A 24,611-nucleotide genomic window follows, 5' to 3' on the forward strand; every position below is an offset into this window, starting at 1 on the left:
TGGACAAAATAAAAACTAGTTCTACAGCTCAATATTTGGAAAAGTTGAAGCACTTTATTTTAGGAAAAAGATTTATCATGTTAATTGATAGAATGGGATTTTACTGTTTGCTTCCTTGTAGCCTTGCTACTTGATTACTCATATGTTCCATTTATTGTGTTAATGAAGACATTATTTTCATTGAATTAAAGTTGTTTACTCGATTTTCTTTGTATAGTTTTTTTAAATTTTTGTCCCAGATATGCTTTGTATGGATTTCTTCTATGTGTTACAAAGACACAATTTGATTGCCACAGCACAGAAATACCTTTAAATGAGTATTTAAAATACTAAATGACTCTATATTGATTGGTACAGCCTTAAGTTTGTAGGGTGAAGAGAAGATCCCATAGTTAGTGTGAAATTGTCAGCCCTGAAAAGTTATCCAAATCAATAACAGACTCAAAACAGAAAAACTAGAACTACAGCTACTCTTCTGTTAATAACCATTCATTCCATTACTATTCAGAGTTACTGCAGCAATAAATAGATGGTAGCCATGCATGTGCCTCTGTCCAAATCGTACATGCCCTTGCTCAAATAATGTATGGCTTCCTTGCAAGACTATGAAGCCTTCCAAAGCTTTGTGAGAATGCTGCATCCTAATTTGGACAAGGCTGCACACAGCCTTGAAAAGAAGACGTGGAGTGACCAGAAGCTGCCTTGCAAGGGCTGAGGCAGGTGCACCTAGTCAGTACTAGGAAAGTGAAGATTATTTGAGTGGTGGCAGAGGGATTGAACCACAGGGTGGCCAAAAGGACAGTGATGGGGAGGAGATAGGTGAATAGGAGAGTTGAAGGGGAGGTAGTCCCTTATCTCATGGAGGTTTGGGGCTGGGAAGGACCAAGCTAGGAATGGCTTGGATTGGGGTCGATCCTTACCTAGCGACTTGGTGGGATTCAATTAATGACAGCAACTGAGACTGACAGGAAGAAGCCTCTCTGGAACCTGTTTCTAATACATACCCTATTTTGGGGGGCTAAACTTGGTTTTGGACCAGGTTTAGTTGTAATGATTTCTGAATAATTTATTTAGAGCAGTGTTCATGACACTCAACATAAATAGCTTAATAATCCCTAACAAATGTCCTTGCACAAATGAAGACCCATCCTTACTGTTCTTTGTAATTACTATGTATTTTATATTTTCCATAGGGTATTCCAGGCCCACACGGAAATCCTGGGCTGCCAGGTTTGCCTGGTCCAAAGGTATGCTACGCATGAGTAATGTTGATGATTTTTTAGTTAATGACCTGTCTGTTTTTTTTAACAACCAAAGGGCAAATATCGTGTTTCCCTGAAAATAAGATCTATCCAAAAAATAAGCCCTAGCATGTTTTCTGCATGCTAGGGCTATGTGCCCTAGCATGCTAGGGCTGCATGCTAGGGCTGTGTGCCAAATATAAGTTCTATCCCCCAAATAAGCCCTACCTGTGCAGCCGCCCATTCCATCTGGTTGCTCATGGTACCACCGATAAGAATAAGGCGAGGCGAGGGTGATGGAGCTATGCACACACTGGCTTACCATAGCGCTCCGGCATCCAGGCCATCCCCATCCCGACAATAGCCTTGTTCCAACAGCACTAGCAGCCATGTGCAAGAGAAACCCACGTGGCAGCTGGCTCACTTCTTCTGGCACTGGTGCTTCACTGTTGTAGGAGGCTGAGCGATGCACCATTTCTGTGGCCACAAGTTGAGGCAGGGCACTAGCCCAAATGCCCCGCGCCAACTTACCTCAGAGTCCCCGCAACCAGGCCATCCACGCTCCGACAACTGCTTTGTCTCGCGGCCACTGCACCAAGATGTCACTCAGTGTCCTGCTCTGATGCCACACCGATGCCGGAAAAATAGCCCATCACCATGAGGCAAGGCAGATGTCGGGGCTGCAGGGGCCCTGAAGTAAGCTAATGTGAGGTGGGAAGGGCAGCACCACCACCCCGACCTTATGGCCATGGCACTCAAAAGAAATAAGACATTCCCCAAAAATAAGTCCCTGTACTTATTTCAGAGCCTAAAAGAAAATAAAAACAGGTCTTATTTTCAGGGAAACACGGTAATATAGAATGCCCATCATGACCGCATGATTTTCCGCTTAACAACCTCATTGCTTAGCAACAAAATTACTCATCCCAGTTGTGGTTCCTAAGAGAGGACTGTGAAGAGAGAATCTGTAAAAGCAAAACCATTATTTAAAAGGTGGTTTATGCTTTAAAAGGCAAGGGTTAACAAAGCAGCCATTTTTAATTTTATTTATGCATTATTTAAAGAAAATATTTGCATACTGAACTAAAGGTCTTGCCCAAGCATTCCTCTTTTATTTGTTTAGCAACTTTCTAAGCTAAAGGATATCTTGTTACCTGAAGGGTAAAATACTGTAATGCTTTGATAGAGTCAAATCTAGTAGGCAGGTTGAAAGGGAGCTTCAGTAGCAGAAACTATTTAGATAGCTCTAGACAGCTGTATGGAATTCTGGAAAGCCTTCAACTCAGATTTAGTTAGAGCTCCTTGATAAATGAGTTACAGGATAAAAACAACTATAGCTATTTGTTCTAATACAGTTCCTTAGAGTGGGAATCTGACCTGCAGTGACAGCTGTTAAAAACTGCTCCCAGCCATTAAAATATATTAGATAAGCTTTGCACAGGTTAATGTAAAACAAGTACGCTGTAATTTTTGAGTCAACTAAGTATCTAGCACAGCAAATGGAGAATATTTTGACATATGAATCTGGGTTAGTAATGTTTGGGTTAATTTGAAAATTTAGGTTTTTGGGGTTGAAAGTTGAAAAACATGATTGATTCAAGAAGGAGGAGAATACTGCAGCAACAAATTCAGGTGTAGTGAATAAAGTTTTGACAAGGAATGGTTCCTTGTTCTTACACTTGCATCTTCTTAATTTTCTCCTGTTGAGTGTAAGGAAGTGAAAATATAATTATGATAGATAGTGAGGAATTAATAGGCTAGACAAATGGCAATTCTTCAATTGGAGCCAGAGAAGAATTTAAGGGTCAGTAAAACTACCATTACTTTCAAGACAGATTTAATCCTTTCTAAATTAAGCTCAGTAGAACTTCATCAGCTTCTCTAATTAGCATGAACAGCTGTTTTTACCAAGATTATGTCAGCCTACATCATTACAATCACCAACAAGTTTGAGCAGGCAGCCAAAATAATTTTTTTGGTTAATCCCAAGCTTTAATGTTCTGTGGGTTCTCAGAACACCTAACAGTTAATCTCTTGTTATTGATAGGATCCGCAGCCTGCTTGTAAAAAAGAAATAATAAAAATTTCACCTCTTCAAGTTTTAGAATAATTAGAAGAAACAGATAAGATTAAAAAAATGGGTTAATATTGATACATGGGTTAATATTGTATCATTTAAAAGTCATTAAGAAAAGGGAAATGAAGAAATGTCCCACACATTTTAGATACTGAACAAAGTTAGTGAGGTAAAATTTTGAAATAATTCAATAATTGATGGTATAAATATAATTACTTCATTGTGCCATGTATTTTTAAATGGTTTAAGACAGTGTTTTTCAACCACTGTGCCGTGGCACACTAGTGTGCCGTGACATAGTGTAAGGTGTGCCGTGGGAAAAACACTTTATATATAGTCAATATAGGCACAGAGTTAAATTTTTTAAACATTTTCTAATGGTGGTGTGCCTCGTGATTTTTTTCATGAAAAAAGTGTGCCTTTGCACAAAAAAGGTTGAAAAACACTGGTTTAAGAGACAAAGATACTTTATTAATATAGCTAGATCCTTTTCCAGATTTTACAAACTGCCTCTTTGGGTTTAAATAATACATTTGTATGTAAGAATCCTGTAGAAGTTGACGTTGCAGGAAGCCATTATACAAATCATGTACTTGTTCCATTTTGCTACTCAAGATGACTCAAATACATAATTGCTATCATTTGTACAAAGTCATCATGATATAGTGTACATGATGCCTCTTAGACCCTCTGTACCCCTGGCCTTTGTTGGTGTGCTTGCACACATAGAGTGACACTACTTGAAGCAAAAGTGATTCAGGTCCCTTGAGTGGATAGTCCCAAAATAGGAAAATCAGTTAACAACCCTAACAAATCAGGACAAGCGTTTCAGAAAGAACATGGTTTCCAAACAGGCTTAAGACAGGAATCATACCCATACGTGCCAGAATTAATCAAACATAAATACCATTTGCCTACCTCTCAAACTAAATAAAAATTATTTTAAAACAGTATGCTAACACCTATGAGAATTTAACATCTGTGAGATTTTGGGAAGCTCTCAAAAAAGAACCTTGAAGTCAAGTAAAATGTGGGGTTGTTCATTTTAAGCTTTCTCACCTGAGGTTGGGTGAGAAAATTTTGAAACTTTCCCATTTTACTTTGGGAGGCAGAATGGTAATTACTTTGCCACCCGGAGTCCTCCGGGATTGGGCGGTCTATAAATTTAATAAATGAATGAAATGAATGAATGAATTACTTTGCCATTGCCACAGAGGTTTGCTAACTTGGCTTAAACTATGCTAAAGCTGAGTAAATGCAGAAAAGAAAACTAGGAGAACATTTAAGGAAAAGAGGAGAAAACAGATATTAGAATAAGAGGAAGGTAAAGGAACATAAGAAAGGAAAATATTATGAATTATTGGGGATATTTTTAGATGCAGCTTTATGGTTTAAAAATTGAGGAGATTGAAGAATAGAATAGTCCTTTTATTGGACTAAGATGGTGGTAATTAAATTTGTCATTTTTGGATTATATACTTTAAACTACCAGAGAAGTATTAAATATTTCTAAAATATAGCTACAAGAATCCTGAAACTGGGAACTTCCTGGGGGCGTGGCCTGTTGCCGAGGAGGGCTCCACCGAGCTCCTCAGAGATCTGGTCTGTTTATCTAAATAAGATCATAGATAGCACCCCTTTTTGGCTAAGAAAGGGGCAGGGAGGGTAGCTCCGTAGACTAGGGTCTATTCGTAAGCCACAGCCTTTTTCTTTTTTTGGCTGTGGAAGAGATTAGATCCAGCCGAAGCGGAGCTTTTATCTCCGGCCAGTTCTTCTCAGCTGCCTTTTTTTTTTTGGCAGCCCCAGATAGGCTAGCCCCCCCCAGGACAAAACAAAGTTTTTTTCAAGCTAGATTTGATACGGGAGGGTACCACCCCTGTGAGATTTATGCTTTTATTACTATCTTAAATACCAGCACCATTCGTCTTAAAGACTTCTTTGTTTAAATAGACTTCAAAATGGCGATTTCTCTCCGTGGATGATTACTGGATGTACTTAGCCGGGCTTATCTTCCTGCAGACCGCTCCTTAACAAAATAAACTCTTTTTCTTTGGAAATAGAGGGGAGCGAAGCGCTGCTTACTTGTTTATTTATTATGGCACCCAGATCAAAGAAGCGTCTTGCTACAAATGTGTCTAAAGAATTTAAAGAATCTTTTTTGGAAACACAGCCTTTGTCTCCTACGCCCTCTACTGGAGAAGTTTTAACACAGGAATATCTCTTTAAAATCTTTGATGCCTTTAAGCAAGAACTTAAGGAATTTGTATTGCAACTTTATGATGATCTAAAATCTAAAGTTAATCAAATGAAGGCGAATACGTTTGCAGCCGTGTCTGCCCTGTCGGATTACTCTGCTGAAATAGAGAACAAATTGGAAAGTCTGGAGAAGGCTAATTTTGATTTGACTACCAATATTCAAATTTTACAAGAAAAAATTAGAAATAATGAAGAACAGCTTATGATGCTAAATTTTGATAGGAAGGCATTTTCAATAAGAGTCAGAGGATTCCGTGAAAAGGAGCAAGAGAATTTGAAACAGACCTTTGCTGAAGCCTTCAGCCATGCGCTGGGAAGCCCGGGACTTAACTTTGATTGGCAGATTCGGAAAATCTATCGCCAGAACTCATTGATAGCGGAACAGCGACAGCTCCCGAGGGATATAATTATACATTTCTCTACAAAAGAATCTAGAAACGCGATTGTGCAAAAGTTTCATAATAACAGTCTCCGAGTTGATGACCAGGACGTGATTGTCTTCAAAAATATACCTTCCCAGATGTTGAAAGCAAGAAGGGACTACACCTTTTTAACTAAAGAGCTTAGGAGTCAACAGATTCGATACAGATGGGAGGCCCCTGCCGGCATCACGGTTACATTTGAGAATCAAAGATTTCGTCTTAACTCTGTTTCAGAGGCTCAAGATTTCTATTGTAGGATTCTGAAGGCGGGACTTCCTGATGCGCTTGGAAGAGAGGAGAGACAAGCGGAAGGAGAAAGCAAACGGCTGGCCATGCGGCTGCAAGATGGAGGGGGTAGCCCCTCCTCCCTCGGAGAAGCAGAAGAACGCAGATCGAGAATTTAGATACTTCAAAAGACTTCCTAAAGTTGAGGACTGAATGGGGGTTTGAGACCTCTCTCCGGTAGAAAAAGTGGACTAATTTTTATCAGAAGGGAAAGCTGGGTGAAACTACTTTGAGCTAGATTCTAAAGTAACGTTAGCATAAATTTGATAGTGGTTAAAAGAATGCGGAATGATTTATGTTGTTTAAACTTTGTTAGATGGGACTATTTTAAAATAGAAGGTTAACTGACTCCTGCTGAAAGTATTATTTGAATATGATCTATGCTATTTAACTTTTATTTGAAGGGAAAGTTGGTTGTAATAGTTTTGAGTTACATTTCAAATAAACGCTAGTATAAATTTGATAGTGGTAAATATTAGACAAGCAAGAGATGAGGGTAAAATGCATGTGGAATGAACTACGTTAGTTGAGGTAAATACCAGACAAGCAAGGGAAGAGGGCAAAATTTATGTTGTTTAAAGCTTATTAGAATAAGAAGCCGCTTGGGATTATCTTAAGATAACGGTAAAAAGAATGCGGAATGATTTATGTTGTTTAAACTTTGTTAGAAGCGACTACCTTAAAATAGAAGGTTAACTGATTCTTGCTGAAAGTATTATTGGAATATGTGGAATGATTTATGCTACAAATCGCTCTGAGTTATATTTTAAACAAATGGTAGTATAAATTTGATAGTGGTAAATATCATACAAGTGGGGGATGAGGGTAAAATACATGTGGAATGAACTAAGTTATTTAAACTCTATTAGAAGGGGAAGTCGGTTGGAATTATCTTAAGATAGAAATTGATTCCTGTGTAAAGTAATATCTGATCTACGCTGCTTAACTTTACTAAGAAGGGGAAATCTGGTTAGATTATTTTGAATTACTGTTTGAAAAAGGGGTAAAGAAAGATCACTTACGTTGTTTAAATTTTACTAGAAGGGAAAGTTTGATTACTTGTCTGTAAAGTTATATTTGAATATATGGCATGAACCACGTTGCTTAAATCTTATTGGAAGGGATCATAAGGTTTAGGAAGGGAACGGGAGAGCCTACAGAAGGTCGGGGTAAATAGCAAAGAAGTAAGAGATGAGAATAAAATATAGATAGAATGATTTATACTATTTAAGCATAGATAAAGATGGGGGGCTGAGATCAATACAAAGAGTGGTTTCTTTTTTTCTTTTTTCTCTTTTCTCTTTTCTTTTTTTCCTTTTTTTTTTTTTTCTTTCTCTGCTTTTCTTTTTTTTTTTTGATATATTACTTTTATTTTTTAATCCATATGTATACAAGATATTTTAGATAGAAGGTAGTGCCAGGTGTGGGCCCTGGGAAGTCGGGAGGATTAGGGATGGGGATTGTGGGGGGTGGGGTGGGGGGGTGTTAATATAGTTTTAATAAGAACAAGAATGTATTTATATACGGTGGTTCTTTTTTTTATTATTATTATTATTATTTTCCTTGGCTCACTTTACTTTTATCAGATCAAACAATACTCGAATAAAGGCATACACCAAGGAGGGAGGTAGAGGGAAGGAAGAGGGAGGAGTAAGGAAGGAGTAAGGGGAATGTAAGGAGTAAGAGGAATGTAAGGAGGGTGTCTGGGGAGTAAGGGAGAAGGAAGGTTTGAGGGGAAAGGGAAGTAGGAGGGGAGTGTTAGAGGGAGAAAGGAAAGTTGGAGGGGGTAGATGGGGTGTATGGAGGATGCAAGGGTTAGGTGGGGTTGTGAATGATGAGTTGTGTTTCCTTTTTATTTGTTCGTTTTATTCCCTTTTTCTTTTTTTTTCTTTTCTTATAGTAAATACCCTGTATATAAATGATTGCAAATGGAATGTGAAAAATTGAATAAAATATTTTATACAACAAGAAAAAAAAAAAAAAAAAAGAATCCTGAAACTGTGTTTTTCTCTTTCTAGATCTAAGCCATCTATACAAACTCATAGAAGAACTAAAGTTGCAAATTGCATGTTAAAATATAAATAATATATAATAAATAAATAATAAAACATATTCTCTTCTAAGTGATTTTAGCAATAATACCTGTGACTCATATATTAATTTAATTTTGTTATCCCAGGGTCCTAAAGGTGATCCAGGGTTTTCCCCAGGACGAGCAAAGCGTGGAGAAAAAGTAAATGATTTATGATCTAGAACTATCTAATAGAAATATTGCCCATATTCTTATTTGTACTGCATGATTAATGTTTTTATGTCCAATTTAAAATTATAGGAGGATTATGTAGACAAATGAAATTGTGGTTTGCAGAGTTACAAACCTTTCCTTGTTAAAGCATGGGCATCAACAGAAATTCCCTGCTTTCGTCAAAATGATCAAAGCAGTGTCATACCGCAAGCTTCATCATCTCTTTGGTGGGAGGGTGACTCACAATTCACAAACAAAAGGGGAAATAAAATGATGAGTTTGTGTAATTGGTGAAAATATGGATCTCAAAATGCTACATTGATCCCTATAATGTGCTTTTGTATTATTGTTGACTTTCTTTTGGATACAATCTATTTCACCAATTAATTTTGCTTGGAAGGACTTCTTTGATACAGCTGCAGGTTCTTTTGATTTATATTACTAAGTTGAAAACGAATAGAAAGACTAATAGAAATGAATACTGCATGCTTTATATTTGGGGAAAAAAGGTTGGAACTATTGTATTAAGCAACGATCCTCTCTATTTATTGAGATGGTGCTATTGATACACACCAGGGCAATCAAGCTGTAATCTAATGCGATCATCTAGCAATTTTATTGTTATTACAAGATGCACTATTCAGAGCTTGAGGCAAAAGGATAATATGTAAATAGTATCATCCCTTTGGAATTCAGATTAATTATTGATGATTTCATGGAGATATCTGTATAGCTTTCTTGTAAATAATATGGATTTCACATCATTTCCTTCAGTGATTTTTTCAGTCTGCTGCCATTGTATTTCCTGGTGGTTTACCATCAAAATCAAACATGATGCTATTTAATTTTTTTAATAATTATAATCTGTGTTAAATGTACATCCGAAAATCAGCAAGGATCAGCTACCTACCGTATTTTGATTTAAATATTTCTGTTTCCTGGACTTCATTCTTAATACCAGCCTTAACAGAGTTTATAATTCTTCCACAAAAATTCACTCCGGGTTTTTCTTTGTTTCAGAAATATAATTTAAGAAGAGCAAGGAATTATAATGTTACTGTTGTACTACCAAAAATCAGGAATCTTTGCTAGTTCACTGCTGTTCACACAAAGAAAGATCTGCAGGAGATTCTCTGAATCTTTGGCTTAAAGTCACTGAAATCTGCTAATGGTAGAAGACATGCCATGAAGATGGGTTATGTTGCAGTAGTTTGAGGGCTGTGGGGAACATAGTCTTTCTAGAATATATGGTTATTCTTTGATCTAGTATCATGCTACATTAACATTATATTAAATTTATAGGGTGATGCAGGACTAACAGGGCTACCTGGCATAGAGGGCCGCAAAGGTGAAAAGGTAAGATTCTTTTTTTTTGTATGTGTGTTTGTAGGCCATTATTAAGGTTTATAATTACAAATAATGCTCTTGTGTAAAAGGAATTTATTACAGATTTCAGAATGTGAGGTTGCAATTCATCCTCCGAGCCACTCCTGATACTGAAAATGTAGGAAACAAAGTTTTCAATAACCAATAAGACTCCAATACTGTAAAACATTGTTTAAATAAATCTGTTTTAAAAAAGATGTTTTCAAGAAAAGCCCTGTTATAAGAATATAAATTACTTGAATACAGTATCATGGATGCCTTGGAAACTAAGAAAATTGACAAATTGTAATTTCGTGGCAATTGAGGTGCTCCTTTTTTGACTGGAATTCTGCTATTTGGAGGAAATTGAGCATATTTTATATAAGAAATAAAAAGTATAGAGTATATAGGTTGAGATTATACTGTGTTTCTTCTGAGTTATGGTAAGTTTATGATTACTTATTTGGTGCAGAGTTCTTCACCAAATCTATTAAAGTGGTCAGAGTTGATTAGGCTAATTCAATATCTAATATTTATAAACTGTCAAGAGACTCTTAGGGAACCGGAAGAGCATTACAATATTCATATATAATTATTTAGCATTCATATAATAAGCTATAAGACAGTAAAAAAAGGACTTTGGAAATTTGCTTTCTTCTTTCATTTTAAAGATCATACATATTCATTTGCATAATGTTTCCCATGTTAACATTACGTAGCCAAATCTCTCTATGAATCCATTTGTGTGAAATATAGAGCTTTGCAGCATTATTTTTTGAATAATGCTTTATATTTCTTAAGGATTCCACATCCTAGAACAGGGACAGAAAAAGATTAATATTAAATTTGATTGTTCTCTATCTGGCTAGCCTGATAACTAATCAACTTAGCAGTCTTTATTGATTGTCAGATCTGCATGAAGGTCTTTCCTTCAAGGATATAGGGTTGAATTTTATATTCTTTAAAAGTACAATATAAATGTTTTACCATAACAAACCTTCATTTTAGAAAAAAAAATAGTAAATAGAAAACAGCCTTTGCAGTTGAGAAGGGAAGAAATGATTATATTTGGCCAGAAATTAAAGATTGCTTTATTTTAATGTTGATTAGTGGGACTTCGTTTATCAACTAAAAAAACCCACACCAAATCTGGAATTACTGTGCCAATATTCCTTGAATGGTACATTTACCCGGAACAGAAAATTGTATGCTTGCTTGTACTTCATTCTATTTTTTTAAGTCCATATATTAGGAGGTCCAACATTCTTAGTAAGTCTAATAAATTAATAGTTCAGGTTCCACCAAGATGAAATGGGCCTCAGTTTGAAAGCTTAGGTTGATCCCTTTTTAAAAAAAGAGTAACTATGAATCCAGACTATTGTGTTACATATACCTAAAATCCAATGAAGTTATCCAGATCCTTAAACAATGTTTAATATTTGTCAAGTAGAGATGGCAAAAAAACAGATCAATGTTAAATGCAGATGATTCTGGCAAATCAAATGGCACAATAAAAATCTTCTGCATGTGCAAAAGTGTCCGGGCGGGTGGGCGGAGCCTCCCTCCGCCGCTACTACTGTTTTGCCTGATCCGGGCTGAACCGGGAGCAACCCAACTCTGTTCATAACTGAGAACTATCTCTCCATATATTGAGGACATCCAAACCTGCCTGCCTCTATTCCAAAGGTGCTATTTCAAGAAGCAACTGGACTGTCTGTTTTTTCTTTTTTTTGGAAGATGTTTCACTTCTCATCCAAGGAGCTGAAGAAGCTTCTTGGATGAGAAGCGAAACGTCTTCAAAGAAAATTCAAGTTGCCTCTTGAAAAAGCACCTTTGGGACAACCATGACCTGGATGAATCTCCACAGATTGCCTGCCTCTAATTCAGAACTAACTACTTAAGCCTGACATTGTTATTTTGGACTGAGTCACAAAACTTTACAAAATGTTTTTGTAAAATACTATAATAACAAAAATTTAAAAATACAGTTTGCAGCTTCCCTGACATCAAAATTTATCTACCTGTGGTTAGGATGGGGTTGCACTGTTTTGTTATTTGTTTGTTTATCAGATTTTATCACTGAATATGGGTTCAATTCATCCACTCAGTTCCGTCCTTCTGCAGTCAAATGAATTTGATACAGGCAGGCATTAAAGTTTATTGCATGACCAACATTTTGTGAAGCCATAATGTAATTAATTTGATTTTGGCTTTGCCTGCTTTAAAAACCCAGCTTTTTATAAAACAAGATTTCAATCTTTCTGATGCCAAAACCCTCTAAACTATAAATGAATTGTTTGACAACAAAGCCACCTTCACGAATAATTAAAGTTGAGCAAGAAATAAATCATTACATTTTCATTTATATGCCAAATAAAACAAAAATAGAAATTTGCAGCTTTGTAAAGTTAACCTTTCACTGAAAAAACCCCAATAAAGCAATCCAATCTAAAAAACATATTTTAAATGAGAAGAATAAGCTTTTTTTTTGTTTTGTATCATTCCTACTTTATTTTTGAGGAAGATATTCCCATTTTTTAATTCCACGTTTATTTTTCATGGCTGCATGCTTTTTATAGCAGCAACTAATCCTTATTTTGATGTCAGCCTGTCCATGCAGAGTAGAAACAAGTTCAGTCAGTTATCCAGCTTTGTGCACCAAAGGATTAGATATTGTTTGTGATTGATTGCTCTTAGAACTTGTTCCAGTCCTGTCTGAGCAATCTTGACAGCCATCTTGTCAAAGCAAAACCCATCAGGCTTCTGAACACTGAGCTGGAACCTTGTCAGAACGTGCTTTGGACTTGATTAGTGTAAAGCTGGCTGTCAGCTTATATCCAGGCAGAGTGGGAGTAATTTTTGGTAATAAGCTTGTTTTCCACAAATAAGCCCCACAAAATCTGCAATTCTCATCAAATTTGTTCTTTTACTTCCCTAGATGATCTAGTTTATTCATAATGATCACTCCAACTTTGTATCTTCTGTATATGAGGATGCTCCAGTAAACAGTTATAGTATATATTTTCTGTTGCTTTCAAACAATATGTACAGTATGTAAGAAGAGAGACAGAAAAATGTAAAGTGGATTTCCGAGACGTAAATTCAGTTCAAATTTTAATTGGGATTCAGACAGCTGTTGAGGTTTCTACATGTGTAAAAGGAGCTTGTGATCCCATAGCAAGACCCCCCCCCCCCATGTTATTCCCCAACTACTCACTCTGGAGAGTTGATCAAGAGAGAAATTGAATGTGACCTAACTACTACAAATATCTTGCAGGGAGGAAGGCATATGTATTTATATAATTGGGAATAACATTCAAATGAGATTTTACTTATACAAAATGTCAAGCATGTTTTTTTTTAAAAGGATAGCTAGTTAATTTGAAGAATTGCCAACCAAATTTCAAACAAAATATGTAGAGGCTGCTAATTATGACAATATATTACACAATGTAATATATTATTGTGTCTTCTAGAGTTTATTCTAAACAGAACAAGAATAATATATCAGAATGAATTAATGTTGGATTCACCAGTGCTATAAACAAGACATGACAAATCAGCATGCTTCATCTGAAAATTGTTACACATTGCAGGCAAATGTGAAATTGTATTTATTGTATTTATAGCCAATTTTTGTGTTCAGAAAAGAGTATACTAAAACTTTTAGATTCTAAAGTTTCTTTCGATGTGCAGAGTTAATACAAAGTGGTTTAAACAATAGCCAGAAAGCCTGCCTTATATTCGACTACTATTTAATTTATTCCAGGTGAGAATAAAAAAGCATTATCCCAAGGGTGCTTTTACAGGAAGCAACTTGACTTTCCTTGTTTTTTCTTCAAGGATGTTTCACTTTCCATCAAAGAAGTTTCGTCAGCTCTGACTGGATGATGGGGAATGGAAGGATTTATATGCCTTGCAGACAGCACAGTACCACAACGACACCCCTAAAAGGTTGCAAATTACCAGCTGTCTGCAGGGAATATAAATCTTTCCATTCCCTACCATCCAGTCAGAGCTGAAGAAGCTTCTTGGATGAGAAGCGAAACGTCTTCAAAGAAAAACAAGAAAAGTCCAGTTGTCTCATGAAAAAAACACTTTTGGTACAACCATGACCTGGATGACTGAGAATCTCCATAGACAAAAAAGCATCATAACTCCAAAATTAAAATCAGCCTAATACAGGTAGTCCTTGACTTAACAACTACAATTGAGAACAGAATTTCCATTGCTAATCAAGACAGTTGTTATGTCAGTTGTGTCAAACTTTATGACCTTTTTCGCCATGGTTGTTAAACAAATCACTGCAATTGTTAGATGAATTGCACAATCATTAAGGGAATCCAGCTTTCTCTCTTGGCTTTGCTTGTCGGACGCCAGCTGGGAAAGTTACAAATGGCGAACACATGACTCCCTATACATCACAACCATTGTAAATGCATGCCAATTGCAACCACATTTTGATCACATGACTTGACAAGGCTGCCATGGTCGTAAATGTGAGACACAGTTGTTAGGTCACTTTTTAAAATGCCACTGTAACTCAGAACTAAATTTCCTGACGGTTAGAACAATTAATCAATGGAACAACCTGCCTCCAGAAGTTGTGAATGCCCCAACACTGGAAGTCTTTAAGAAGATGTTGGATAGCCATTTGTCTGAAATGGTATAGGGTTTCCTGCCTAGGCAGAGGGTTGGACTAGAAGACCTCCAAGGTCCCTTCCAACTCTGCTATTGTATTGTATTGTATTGTACTGTACTGTACTGTATTGTATTGTATTGTAAATGAATGTTTATAAGCCAAGGTCTTCCTGTAATTAAAAGAAATGATAAGCACATGTGTTTTTCAAAAAAGCAGTATGAAATTATAGTTATTCAAATTCACTGACAAGAATGAGTTCCATTCACTTTGTAAATTTTTTCCCCTCATTTGTACGCATGTCTGAAATCATCAATTACTAGCTGTGGTCTACTGTCTGGATTCTCAGACTGAAGTCACTGCTGTAACCCAACATTTCTCTTAAAAGCTCAAGAAAATGCGGCAGGCAGCCACATAAAAGTACTGCAGCTGCCTGATAAGCAAGGATCTCTGTCAGCTGTAGTGTCGCTTTACCTTTATAGACTAATTATCACTACCATGTATTTTCTTTGTTCGCTTTCAAACCCTTTAGAATAGCTACCACAAAAAGGAGTTAGATCTCCTTTATGTAGAAGACGAGGAAGTGAAATGTGCTGATGGATGAATAGGGACAGTGGAAGAATATTAATTTAGGAACCGCAAGAATGCATATTTATGTTCAGACCTACTTTTCATGTGAAGGATTTGCACCTGCTCTTCAAATAACCCCCTTGCTTCACTCCTCCCTTGTTTTATTGATACCAAATTTTAAGAAACAGGTAACTATTTACCTCTGTATTGTCAAGCTATTCATTCATTCATTTTGCCAAAAACATCCAAAAGGTGGTAATAGAATATTTTCAGATGCTTTCAAAATACTCTTCTCCACATCAAACTGTACACATCGATGATTTCATAATGGCCATGTGTGGGCCATCTATTAAATGTGTGTTATGAACTTGTGGTCCCTATCCTTTTTATATTTCTGTTGCAATTACTCATATTGTGATGTTATGTTTCATAATTTTGATAAATTCTCAGCTTTCTTTATCTGTTCCTGGCCTTTCTTAATTTAGACTTGAAAGCAATTTCTATATGTATGTTTGGGAGAATATGAATTCATATTATTATCAGCCCTAATCAATCTACTCCATTTTAAATACTTCATTTATCTATGTTCACACAATAGCAATAGCAGTTAGACTTATACACTGCTTCATAGGGCTTTCAGCCGTCTCTAAGCGGTTTACAGAGTCAGCATATCGCCCCCACAGTCTGGGTCCTCATTTCACCCACCTCGGAAGGATGGAAGGCTGAGTCAACCTTGAGCCGGTGAGATTTGAACTGCCGAACTGCAGATAGCAATCAGCTGAAGTGGCCTGCAGTACTGCACTCTAACCACTGCGCCACCTCGGTTCTCTAGGTGGATTATAGATAGTTGTTTCTTCCTTCCCATGCTAGAACTGAACGGTCACCCACCTAGCTTCCATTCCTGAGTTAATTTGTATTTCCTCACCCCTGGTCCAGCACCTTAAGCATTACACTGCATTACCTCTCACCAGTTAATATAGGGTATATTATGTGATTTCCCCATAACAGTATATTGTATATTTTCTATAATATACAGCATGTTTGATCAGAACGTTTCCAAAAACCTTCTGATCAAACATGCAAAAAAATTTTATTGTAAATTATCCAACAAGTCCGCATCAGCTATCTTACTGAAATGCTTCTATTGTCATAAAAACAAAATATTTGGAATGGGAAAACTACATCTATATACAAATTTGAAATAAATATATAATTTATAGGTTACATAAAATAAATCTACATTTCATATCTGCCAGGTGACATACTAGAATTTTAGTAAGTAATTATACCGAGATAAGGATTTCTCCCTCTCTATATCAGTATTATTTTCCGTTCGTACTTCATGTCGTGAAATTTTGCCAAGTCTAAAAACTAAACTTGGCAAAATTCTCTTGGGAGAGATTAAAAAAAAAGGATTGTGCTTGCTTCTGTTTATATGGAGACATATGGGAGTGTTTTAGACTTTAGTGCAACATTTGTTGTTGTTTTTTTATACCTACAGGGTTTAGTGGGCTATCCAGGACCAAGAGGGATACAAGGGGAACAAGTAAGTAAAACTATCATGATTTGATATACCGTGTATTAATCCCAAATATTTAATAAGCTCCTCATGCTTGCTTGGCTGGTTGTCAAATGTCTTTTGTATGAATGTGGGCCAATGTTTAATCCTGCAACCACTTAAAATCTCACATATCAGACAACTATTGCTATTCAAAATAAAAAGCAGTGATGTTGTTGGTTTGAGCTCTGAGGTTGGCGATTTGGTTACAAATGTTTTGTCCCCATTCGAGGAGACATCTTCAATGCGCTTTGAATTGTGCTTGTCTGGGGGAGTACTGGCCTTTAAATACTTTTCTGAGTCCTGGTCTGATTTCAGATTGTGAGATTGGCTGGCTGTAGTTGCTGAGTCATGTCCTTGGTTTTAAGTACTATCTATATGATGTAAATTAGAGCTGGTCAGCAACTTGGGAGGAAGCAACTTGGTTAATGCTGGTCAGTTTACCTTCTGAAAATACATTTGGACTCTTTGCTCTGTGTGGCCTTGCCAAGCTTATTGCCAGTTAAGTCTTTGGCAGCATTTTCAAAGAAGATAAAGGTGGGTGCTTATCAGTCCTATTCCGAAGGACTTTGGCAGCCTGCTGTAGAACTCTTTACTACTATTTGGAACTCATTACGGGTTGTGAATGAATATAATTTACACTCTTTGAAATAAAAAGAGGATTTTTGAACTTAATCATGTGTGTTTTACTGTATCAGGAAGTCTAGGACACAACATTTCATTCTTTTATCTAAAGAAAATGTACAATTTTTTTATTTTTTTCTATACTCTAAAAAAATCCTAAAAAGCCAGGTGGCACATAGAGCCATTTGTTAGGGCATCTGAGGCGTTGCGCGTTCTGGCCAGCTGACTTCGCCCTTCTTTTTTGGCCGTTTTTGGAGGGAGAGAAACAACCCAACGCGCAAACCGGAAGTTCGTGAACAGACTCCTGAACAGACTCTAGGTCTTGGTGGGACTATTTTTGCCCTCCCCAGGCTTCTAGAAAGCCTCTGGAGCCTGGGGAGGATGAAAAATGGCTCCATCGTGTGCCAAAAGCAGAGGGCAGGGGGGTCGCACACATAGCATTATGAGTATGGGCACGCCCGCACACAACCTCCCTGCACTCCCCTCGCTTTTGGCACGTGATGGGAAAAAGGTTAGCCATCGCTGCCCTGTCAAATGGCCATGCTCTTTACCGCACTACTTTTGAGTTACATTCTCCACTGCTTACTTGAGTTATGATGCTGCATGCAGAATATATTTTATGTAAGCTTAAATGAAGTGTGGACTTGTAATGAATATTTCATACTTACATAGATGATTAAAGTATCTTTTTTTCTTCTCAATTTAGGGAATTCTAGGATTGACTGGCAACCCTGGGGCTCTTGGTTACCCTGGCAGGCAGGTGCAGTAACTATACTTCAAACCTCAATTACTAGAAATGATAATTTTAAAAAAATACATCAAGATATCCCTACCTAATTTAATTTGCTGTATGGTACTTAATGTGTATAGTTTGTTTCCAAAGTATACTTATTGCACATAGCAACAAGGGTGGGGGTATTCTAGAATTAATCCTATAATAGAAATATTGGCATTATATCTAACAATGAAAGAAACAGGCTGAATTTTTAGAAGAAACATAAGTTAGAATTCTAGAGTTCTTGTGCTGGGGCATCCATTGCTTTTAATGTGACTTGTTCCACCCACAATAAATGGTTTATACCATAGCAATAGCATTTAGGCTTATATAGTGCTTTAGAGCAGTCTTTCAATGGCTTACAACATAGAAGTATTAGTTGCATATTGTCCCCAATAATCTGGGTCTTCATTTTACTGACCTTGGAAGGATAGAAGGTTAAGTCAACCTTGAGCCCCATCAGTATCGAACTCCAGGCTGTGGGCAGAGTTTGCCTACAATACTGCAGTTTAGCCACTGTGCCACCAGAGCTATTTATGTTATTTTTACTTACATTCCTAGTTATAGCTACCCCAAAATATCAGAATCATAAACGAGGGTGATTCTGCATGATCTAAAGCAAGAATTTGGTTAGGAGAAGCCAGGAATTTTTCCCCCCTTATTGGCAAATTCTTGGCTTGTTAGATACGGGCAAGTGGTATGTTGAAACTTATGAATGATTAATAAAGCCAGGATGTTCTAAAATTTTATCTAAACAGTATAGAAAAAACATAATGGCAAAATATCATATTAGGGAAAGTTAACATATAAGTATTTAAATTCTTTCTGTTTTAAATCTATGTTAAATCTGCCTTTTGTTTAATTCTGCCCATACAATATCACTCTTAATAGATACCAAATTTCTCTGAAAATAAGACAATTCGGTGTCTTATTTTTTTTTACCCCCAAAATAAGTGGTTGGCCTTATTTTCGGGGAGGTTTTATTATTTTTGAGGTATAGGAGGCCCCTTAACTTTAGCCTGTGATCCATGGGTCAGCTGATCCAGAAAGGACTGGAAGTTCTGTCTCTGTTTCTGGCACATTCTTGCCCGCCCTAGCATCTCTGGCCCTGCTGCTCTTTTTGCGGTCACCACTAAGAGAAGGGGCACGGTAGGCAGGGTTTGTGGGAGGGGCCTCTGTGGGGTTGTTCTGTGTTGATAGCAGGTGCGTGTGGGGCATGCCCCCCCTTTCCCCCAGGAAATGGCAGGGAGTGGCTGTGCATGTGTTTAAATATTTTAGGGCAGGGCTTATTTTCAGGCAAGGGCTTGTTTTAGCACATGCACTCAAAAGCCTGATTGGGCTTATTATTTGGGGAGGTCTTATTTTCAGGGAAACAGGTAGTGATCAGTATTTTTTCATGGAAGCTGTGGCAATGCTAATATTTTGTACACTTGTTTTTTACTCGGTTCAAACTATATAAAAACTGCTGCGTTTACTGTCCCCTTTTTTTTCTATACAAGGCTTTCCCATCATATGAGTCATTGGAGGTGTATCCTATTTTTTCAGCTTCAGATAATCATTTTGATTGGAGCAATTTTGTTATTGTAATAACATTTCTAGAAACTGAATGGAATATTAATTAACTTTAGGCATTTCTCTTAAGCAAAATGTTATTCAGAATGCTGGTCACTTAATTTAAAACATGACTGTTTCATGTAAGAATCTAGATCCTGAATCAACACTGTTCTTTTAAAAAATCTGTTCTGAAGTGCTGTAATTTTCACAAAACAATGAACATTCTCCCTAATAAACTATAGAAGTGTCATAAAACTTCCTTTTCATAAACAGAGATTTCAGGCTAGAATCTAAAAAACTACGCAATAGGCATTTTTCCATTTACTAAGTTATCCAGAATAGTACAGGGAAACTTTGAAGGGAAACCATGCTCTTCTTATCAAGATTTCATTCTAAAAAAAAAAAAACTTCTAGTTTTAAAGTGAAAACTCTCCCAATAGTATAACTGAAAAAAATCATGTATATCATGAGAAGGTATATCAAAGTTGCGGTTTTCAACACATGTATATCAGAAATCAGTGCTGATTTGACACAGATGTACAGTAGCAATTTAACAAAAATAATTTAAGAAATAAGAATTAGCACTGGAGTAGTTTTTGCTTTTTCAGTAATAACAGTGATGAACTAAAAAAAGTGCAGTGAACAGAAGATGAGAGAGAAAATACATATGAATTAACAGCTATCTTTTAGGGTGATGTATTTATTATGGTTCTGCAAAACACAAACTTAAGCATACTTAGAGCCAAAGGGGGAATACCAGCAGGTTCTGACAGGTTCTGGAGAACCGATAGCAGAAATTGTAAGTAGTTTGGAGAACCAGCAAATGCCACCTCTGACTGGCCCCAGAATGGGGTGGGAATGGAGATTTTGCAGTATCCTTCCCCTGGAATGGGGTGGGTATGGAGATTTTGCAGTATCCTTCCTCTGCCACTCACACCAAGCCACACCAGCCTCACCAAGCCATGGCCACAGAACCCGTAGTAAAAAAAAAATGATTTTTTTTGCAAACCCTGCTTAGAGTCCATCAGAGCTCTATCCTCAGGAAATTAGCTGCCAGCTGCATAAAAAAAATCATATGATACTTAAGGATGAACAGCTCCTTGTGTTGCATTAATCTCCTTACTGAGTTTTATAAAGAGAAAAAGGATTTTTTTATAAGTAAAATAGAAATATAATTGTCTGGATTCATTATAAAATGCAATGAATATGACTGGTGATGGCAAAAATAATTTCTCAGCTAGATACCCAGATTAGTTTCAACTTTGTTCTTTGGCTTCTGTAGTATTAGTTAAATAATAAACTATTATCATGGACATACAGAATTAAAAGTTTACAATACTGTTTCACAGTTGATTCCATAACTCAGTAGCATTATGCTAGCTATTCTTAAAGAACAAAAAGATTTGGGATGAGCATATTGGTATTATATTAATTGGAAAATATGTGGAATCACATCCAAGTTTAAATTTATTAAAAATTCTTGTAAAATCTTATGAAGCCAAATATTTTATTGAAGTAAGAGTGCAATTCTCATGAATATTTGACTATAGCAAAAAAGGAAATAGTACCCATACCAAAGGAATTATGTATTTTTTTACAAGCCCTCTGAGAACCACATTATATGTACCGAATGTTGACTTTCACAGACATGATTTCAAAAAGCATGTTACCAACGTTGCAAATTAATAACTTTAACACCTTCTAAATATATTGTTTTCTTGTTGGAAAAATTATGTAAAAGACATGTTTTCTCGTGCTAGGGTTTAGCAGGACCCGAAGGTAACCCAGGCCCTAAAGGCGTAAGAGTAAGTAAGCATTATATGCATGGCTTTGTTTACTCAACCATAATTCAACCTAGGGATGGAGCTCCTTCATGCAGAGTTATTCTTTCATTACTCACTGATTGATTCTGATTCATCAAATGAGTTTCATTAACGTATGGCTTTTATTCTCATCCTCATCGTCTCCAATCTGTTCATGCCAATCCTACAATTTTAGGGTATGTGCATATGTGAATAGAAACCTTTTTATGCCTGTGATATTGGTTTTATATTAAATCCTGATATAGCAGTTAGACTTATATACCGCTTCATAGGGCTTTCAGCCCTCTCTAAGCGGTTTACAGAGTCAGCATATTGCCCCCAACAACAATCCGGGTCCTCATTTTACCCACCTCGGAAGGATGGAAGGCTGAGTCAACCTTGAGCCGGTGAGATTTGAACAGCCGAACTGCAGAACTGCAGTCAGCTGAAGTAGCCTGCAGTGCTGCATTTAACCACTGCGCCACCTCGGCCTCTAAAATATACTAGTTTTATATCAGAAGACTACATAAATAAAGGTGTGCTTAGATGCTATTCAGGCTCTGCCTCTGAAGTCAAATAAAATCAGAAGTACAGGTAATCCTGGACTTATAGATTACTTTTGACCCAATTCTGAAGTTATGACAACTCCCCGCCATAGTAACATGACTGCATTTTGTGTTCTCGGAAATCTGTCCACATTTACAGCTGTTTGCAGCATCCCACAATCACATCACCATGTTTTACAATGTTTTTTCCAAAATCTGACATTTACTTCCATTTCTTTTGACAAAAGTGTCAAAAGTGTCAGTGTGAATAATTGGTTTACTGTGATGCTTACTTAACAACTACTGCAAAAAGGTCATAAAATGGGTTTGATCATGTGGTAACCTCCTTTATGACCATCACAACATACTATTGTGAGGGGCAAGCATCACTGCGGACATAAGTTGAGGACAGACTTCTAGGTTCCTGACATAAAGCCTGTTATCGCAGCTTTCCCCAATTTAAAATTTAAGCTACACGCCAGGCACTTATTAGGGAAAATTTCTTTTTGCCCCTGTACATTTTCCTAAATGTAGAGTTAACTCTCACCATGAATAGTGAATCTGCTAATCAAGAAAAAGGATCTTGGCCATTTATGTATTTATTTTACATGTCTGCCTATCTTGCAAGAGTGAATTTGAGCAATGTATAAACAACAGCTACAACAATAAACCATGATGCCGAGAATAAACAATGCATCTCAGTTTTTAAAAACTCATCCCAGCAGCACAGCTTGCCTGACATTCTGGACCACTTAAACCTGTTCCAAACATTCTGGAAACAACTGGGACTGCAGAAGTCATAAAGTTTATGTTTTAGTTGTGTTGGTAAGCTTAAAAGTTGTATATAATGTGCTAGGGAAGAAGTTTCTCATGTTCTTGTTTTTCTTATTTATAATTCCAAAGGGTTTCATTGGATCTCCGGGAGTAGCTGGGAATCCTGGACCTGAGGGAGAAAGAGTAGGTTTTATAGAATATGGAATATATTTTTATTCATATTTTATGGAAATTTATGCTTCAACCCTGTTGAATGATTGCATTGTGCATGGAAGCAGTCTGAAAACCTGTCTAAAATGAGCAGCTAGATTATTATTTGAACTGGCTATAATAGTTATACTATAATGCCATTGTGTTGCCACCCACACTTCTGGTCTGTTTCCAGACCAATTCAGACTTCAATTCTTTTAAAGTTTTCAACAATTTAGGGCAGTGGTAGGTTCCTACCACTGGTTAAGCCAAACGGATAGTGGTTTGGCGGCTTTGGTCGCTGGAACTGGCAGCGACCCAGGCCTGCCTCGCTCCTGAATTGGTTCTCCGGGTGGTGCCTATGGCATCTCCATCTTGTTTTTTTGCTTCTGCGCATGAGCAGAACAATTTTAATTGCACTGTGCATGTGCGTACTGCATGCATCAAACGTGCACACATCAAGCACACATGCATCAAGCACATGCGCAGCACGCACACGAGCGAACCGGCAGTAATGCCTGCCGGAACCCATCCCTGATTTAGGGCCAGCTTATACGAAGAACCTTCTCTTCCCTGGAAGACCTTTCTGTCATAATCCTTATTGAAGTCTAAATCTAATTAATCATGATCCATATAATTGTTTAATCTATTACAAATTGAATGCCTTGTGTTCTTATTTCTAAGGGCATCTTTGGTGCCCTCAGTTACTTTGCACAGCATGACATAACTATTGATTAAACAGCAGTGTCAGTAAATCATAAGAATTAAGAATGAGCTTCAAAATGCTACCTTGAATATCATTAACGGTCCAAAATGGACAAAATGAAAAAGTGATCAACACTTGTGAAAACAAATGTGAGCAAATTGAGTCATCTTTGTTCAACCAAAATTTATCTTGAAAGAAATTCAGTGAAACTCTAATTTGGTAATGGTAATAATGATGAATAAGCACAAACAATAATAAAATGAAAGAACAATGATAGCAAGCTATATCTAGGTAAACCTATAACTTCGACTGAAAATTTACATTTCATTGTTTTTTTCAGGGTATTCCAGGCTTACATGGGAAAAGAGGTATAAAGGGGAGAATAGTAAGTGGCAAACATTTATTTCATTGTATAATTTACAGCTCAGTTTATTCAGGTTAGACTTATTTCTAAATACAATGAACTTCAGTAGTGCTTCCTTCAGATAAATAATTATAGGATTACAGAATAAGGTTTCCAAAATTCTGGATGACCAATAGATAGCAGCTAAGCAACACAGAACGCTGTAACTCTATGCTGCCAACTAATGAATTATTCAGATTTTTGCAGCCTGGATCTGGTCTCCCTATTGCAGCTTAAATGTTCTTTGGATGTTCTGCATTAAAGGGGTTAAATGCTATTTATTATTTTTATTTTTTTCCTCACATGAATCGTAAATCAATTTGTAAGAAAATAGAGCATAACTGGGGAAGATGGGCAGAAAGAAACTATCCATAGTGAATTCAGGAAAAATCATTGTGCTAAAACTCAGTGCTTTTAAATTATAAAATCTTCTTCAGAAACAACATTGATCAGTAGTATGTGTCTTTTTCTTTGGGAGACAATTTCAGAGAGACACTACTTAGTTCAAGAATTAGATACTGAATTAGTTCTTAGTTGAAGAATAGATGTCATTTAAAGAAGGTCCAAATTTCCTGGCAATT

The 24,611-nt window shown here is 36.7% G+C and overlaps 1 protein-coding gene across 1 annotated transcript in view; it reads left to right on the forward strand.

The window, feature by feature from the left end:
• The window catches only part of COL24A1 (collagen type XXIV alpha 1 chain), a 136,012-nt gene that overhangs the window by 14,019 nt on the left and 97,382 nt on the right, over positions 1-24,611 (forward strand). The window contains exons 4-11 of the mRNA XM_032217720.1: positions 1,194-1,247; positions 8,461-8,514; positions 9,829-9,882; positions 16,602-16,646; positions 17,989-18,042; positions 21,372-21,416; positions 22,862-22,915; positions 23,968-24,012. Of these exons, the coding sequence (XP_032073611.1) occupies positions 1,194-1,247; positions 8,461-8,514; positions 9,829-9,882; positions 16,602-16,646; positions 17,989-18,042; positions 21,372-21,416; positions 22,862-22,915; positions 23,968-24,012 (405 nt within the window). The remainder of the gene's footprint in view (positions 1-1,193; positions 1,248-8,460; positions 8,515-9,828; positions 9,883-16,601; positions 16,647-17,988; positions 18,043-21,371; positions 21,417-22,861; positions 22,916-23,967; positions 24,013-24,611) is intronic.

Source organism: Thamnophis elegans, chromosome 5, assembly GCF_009769535.1.
Source record: "Thamnophis elegans isolate rThaEle1 chromosome 5, rThaEle1.pri, whole genome shotgun sequence".
Lineage (NCBI taxonomy): Eukaryota > Metazoa > Chordata > Lepidosauria > Squamata > Colubridae > Thamnophis > Thamnophis elegans.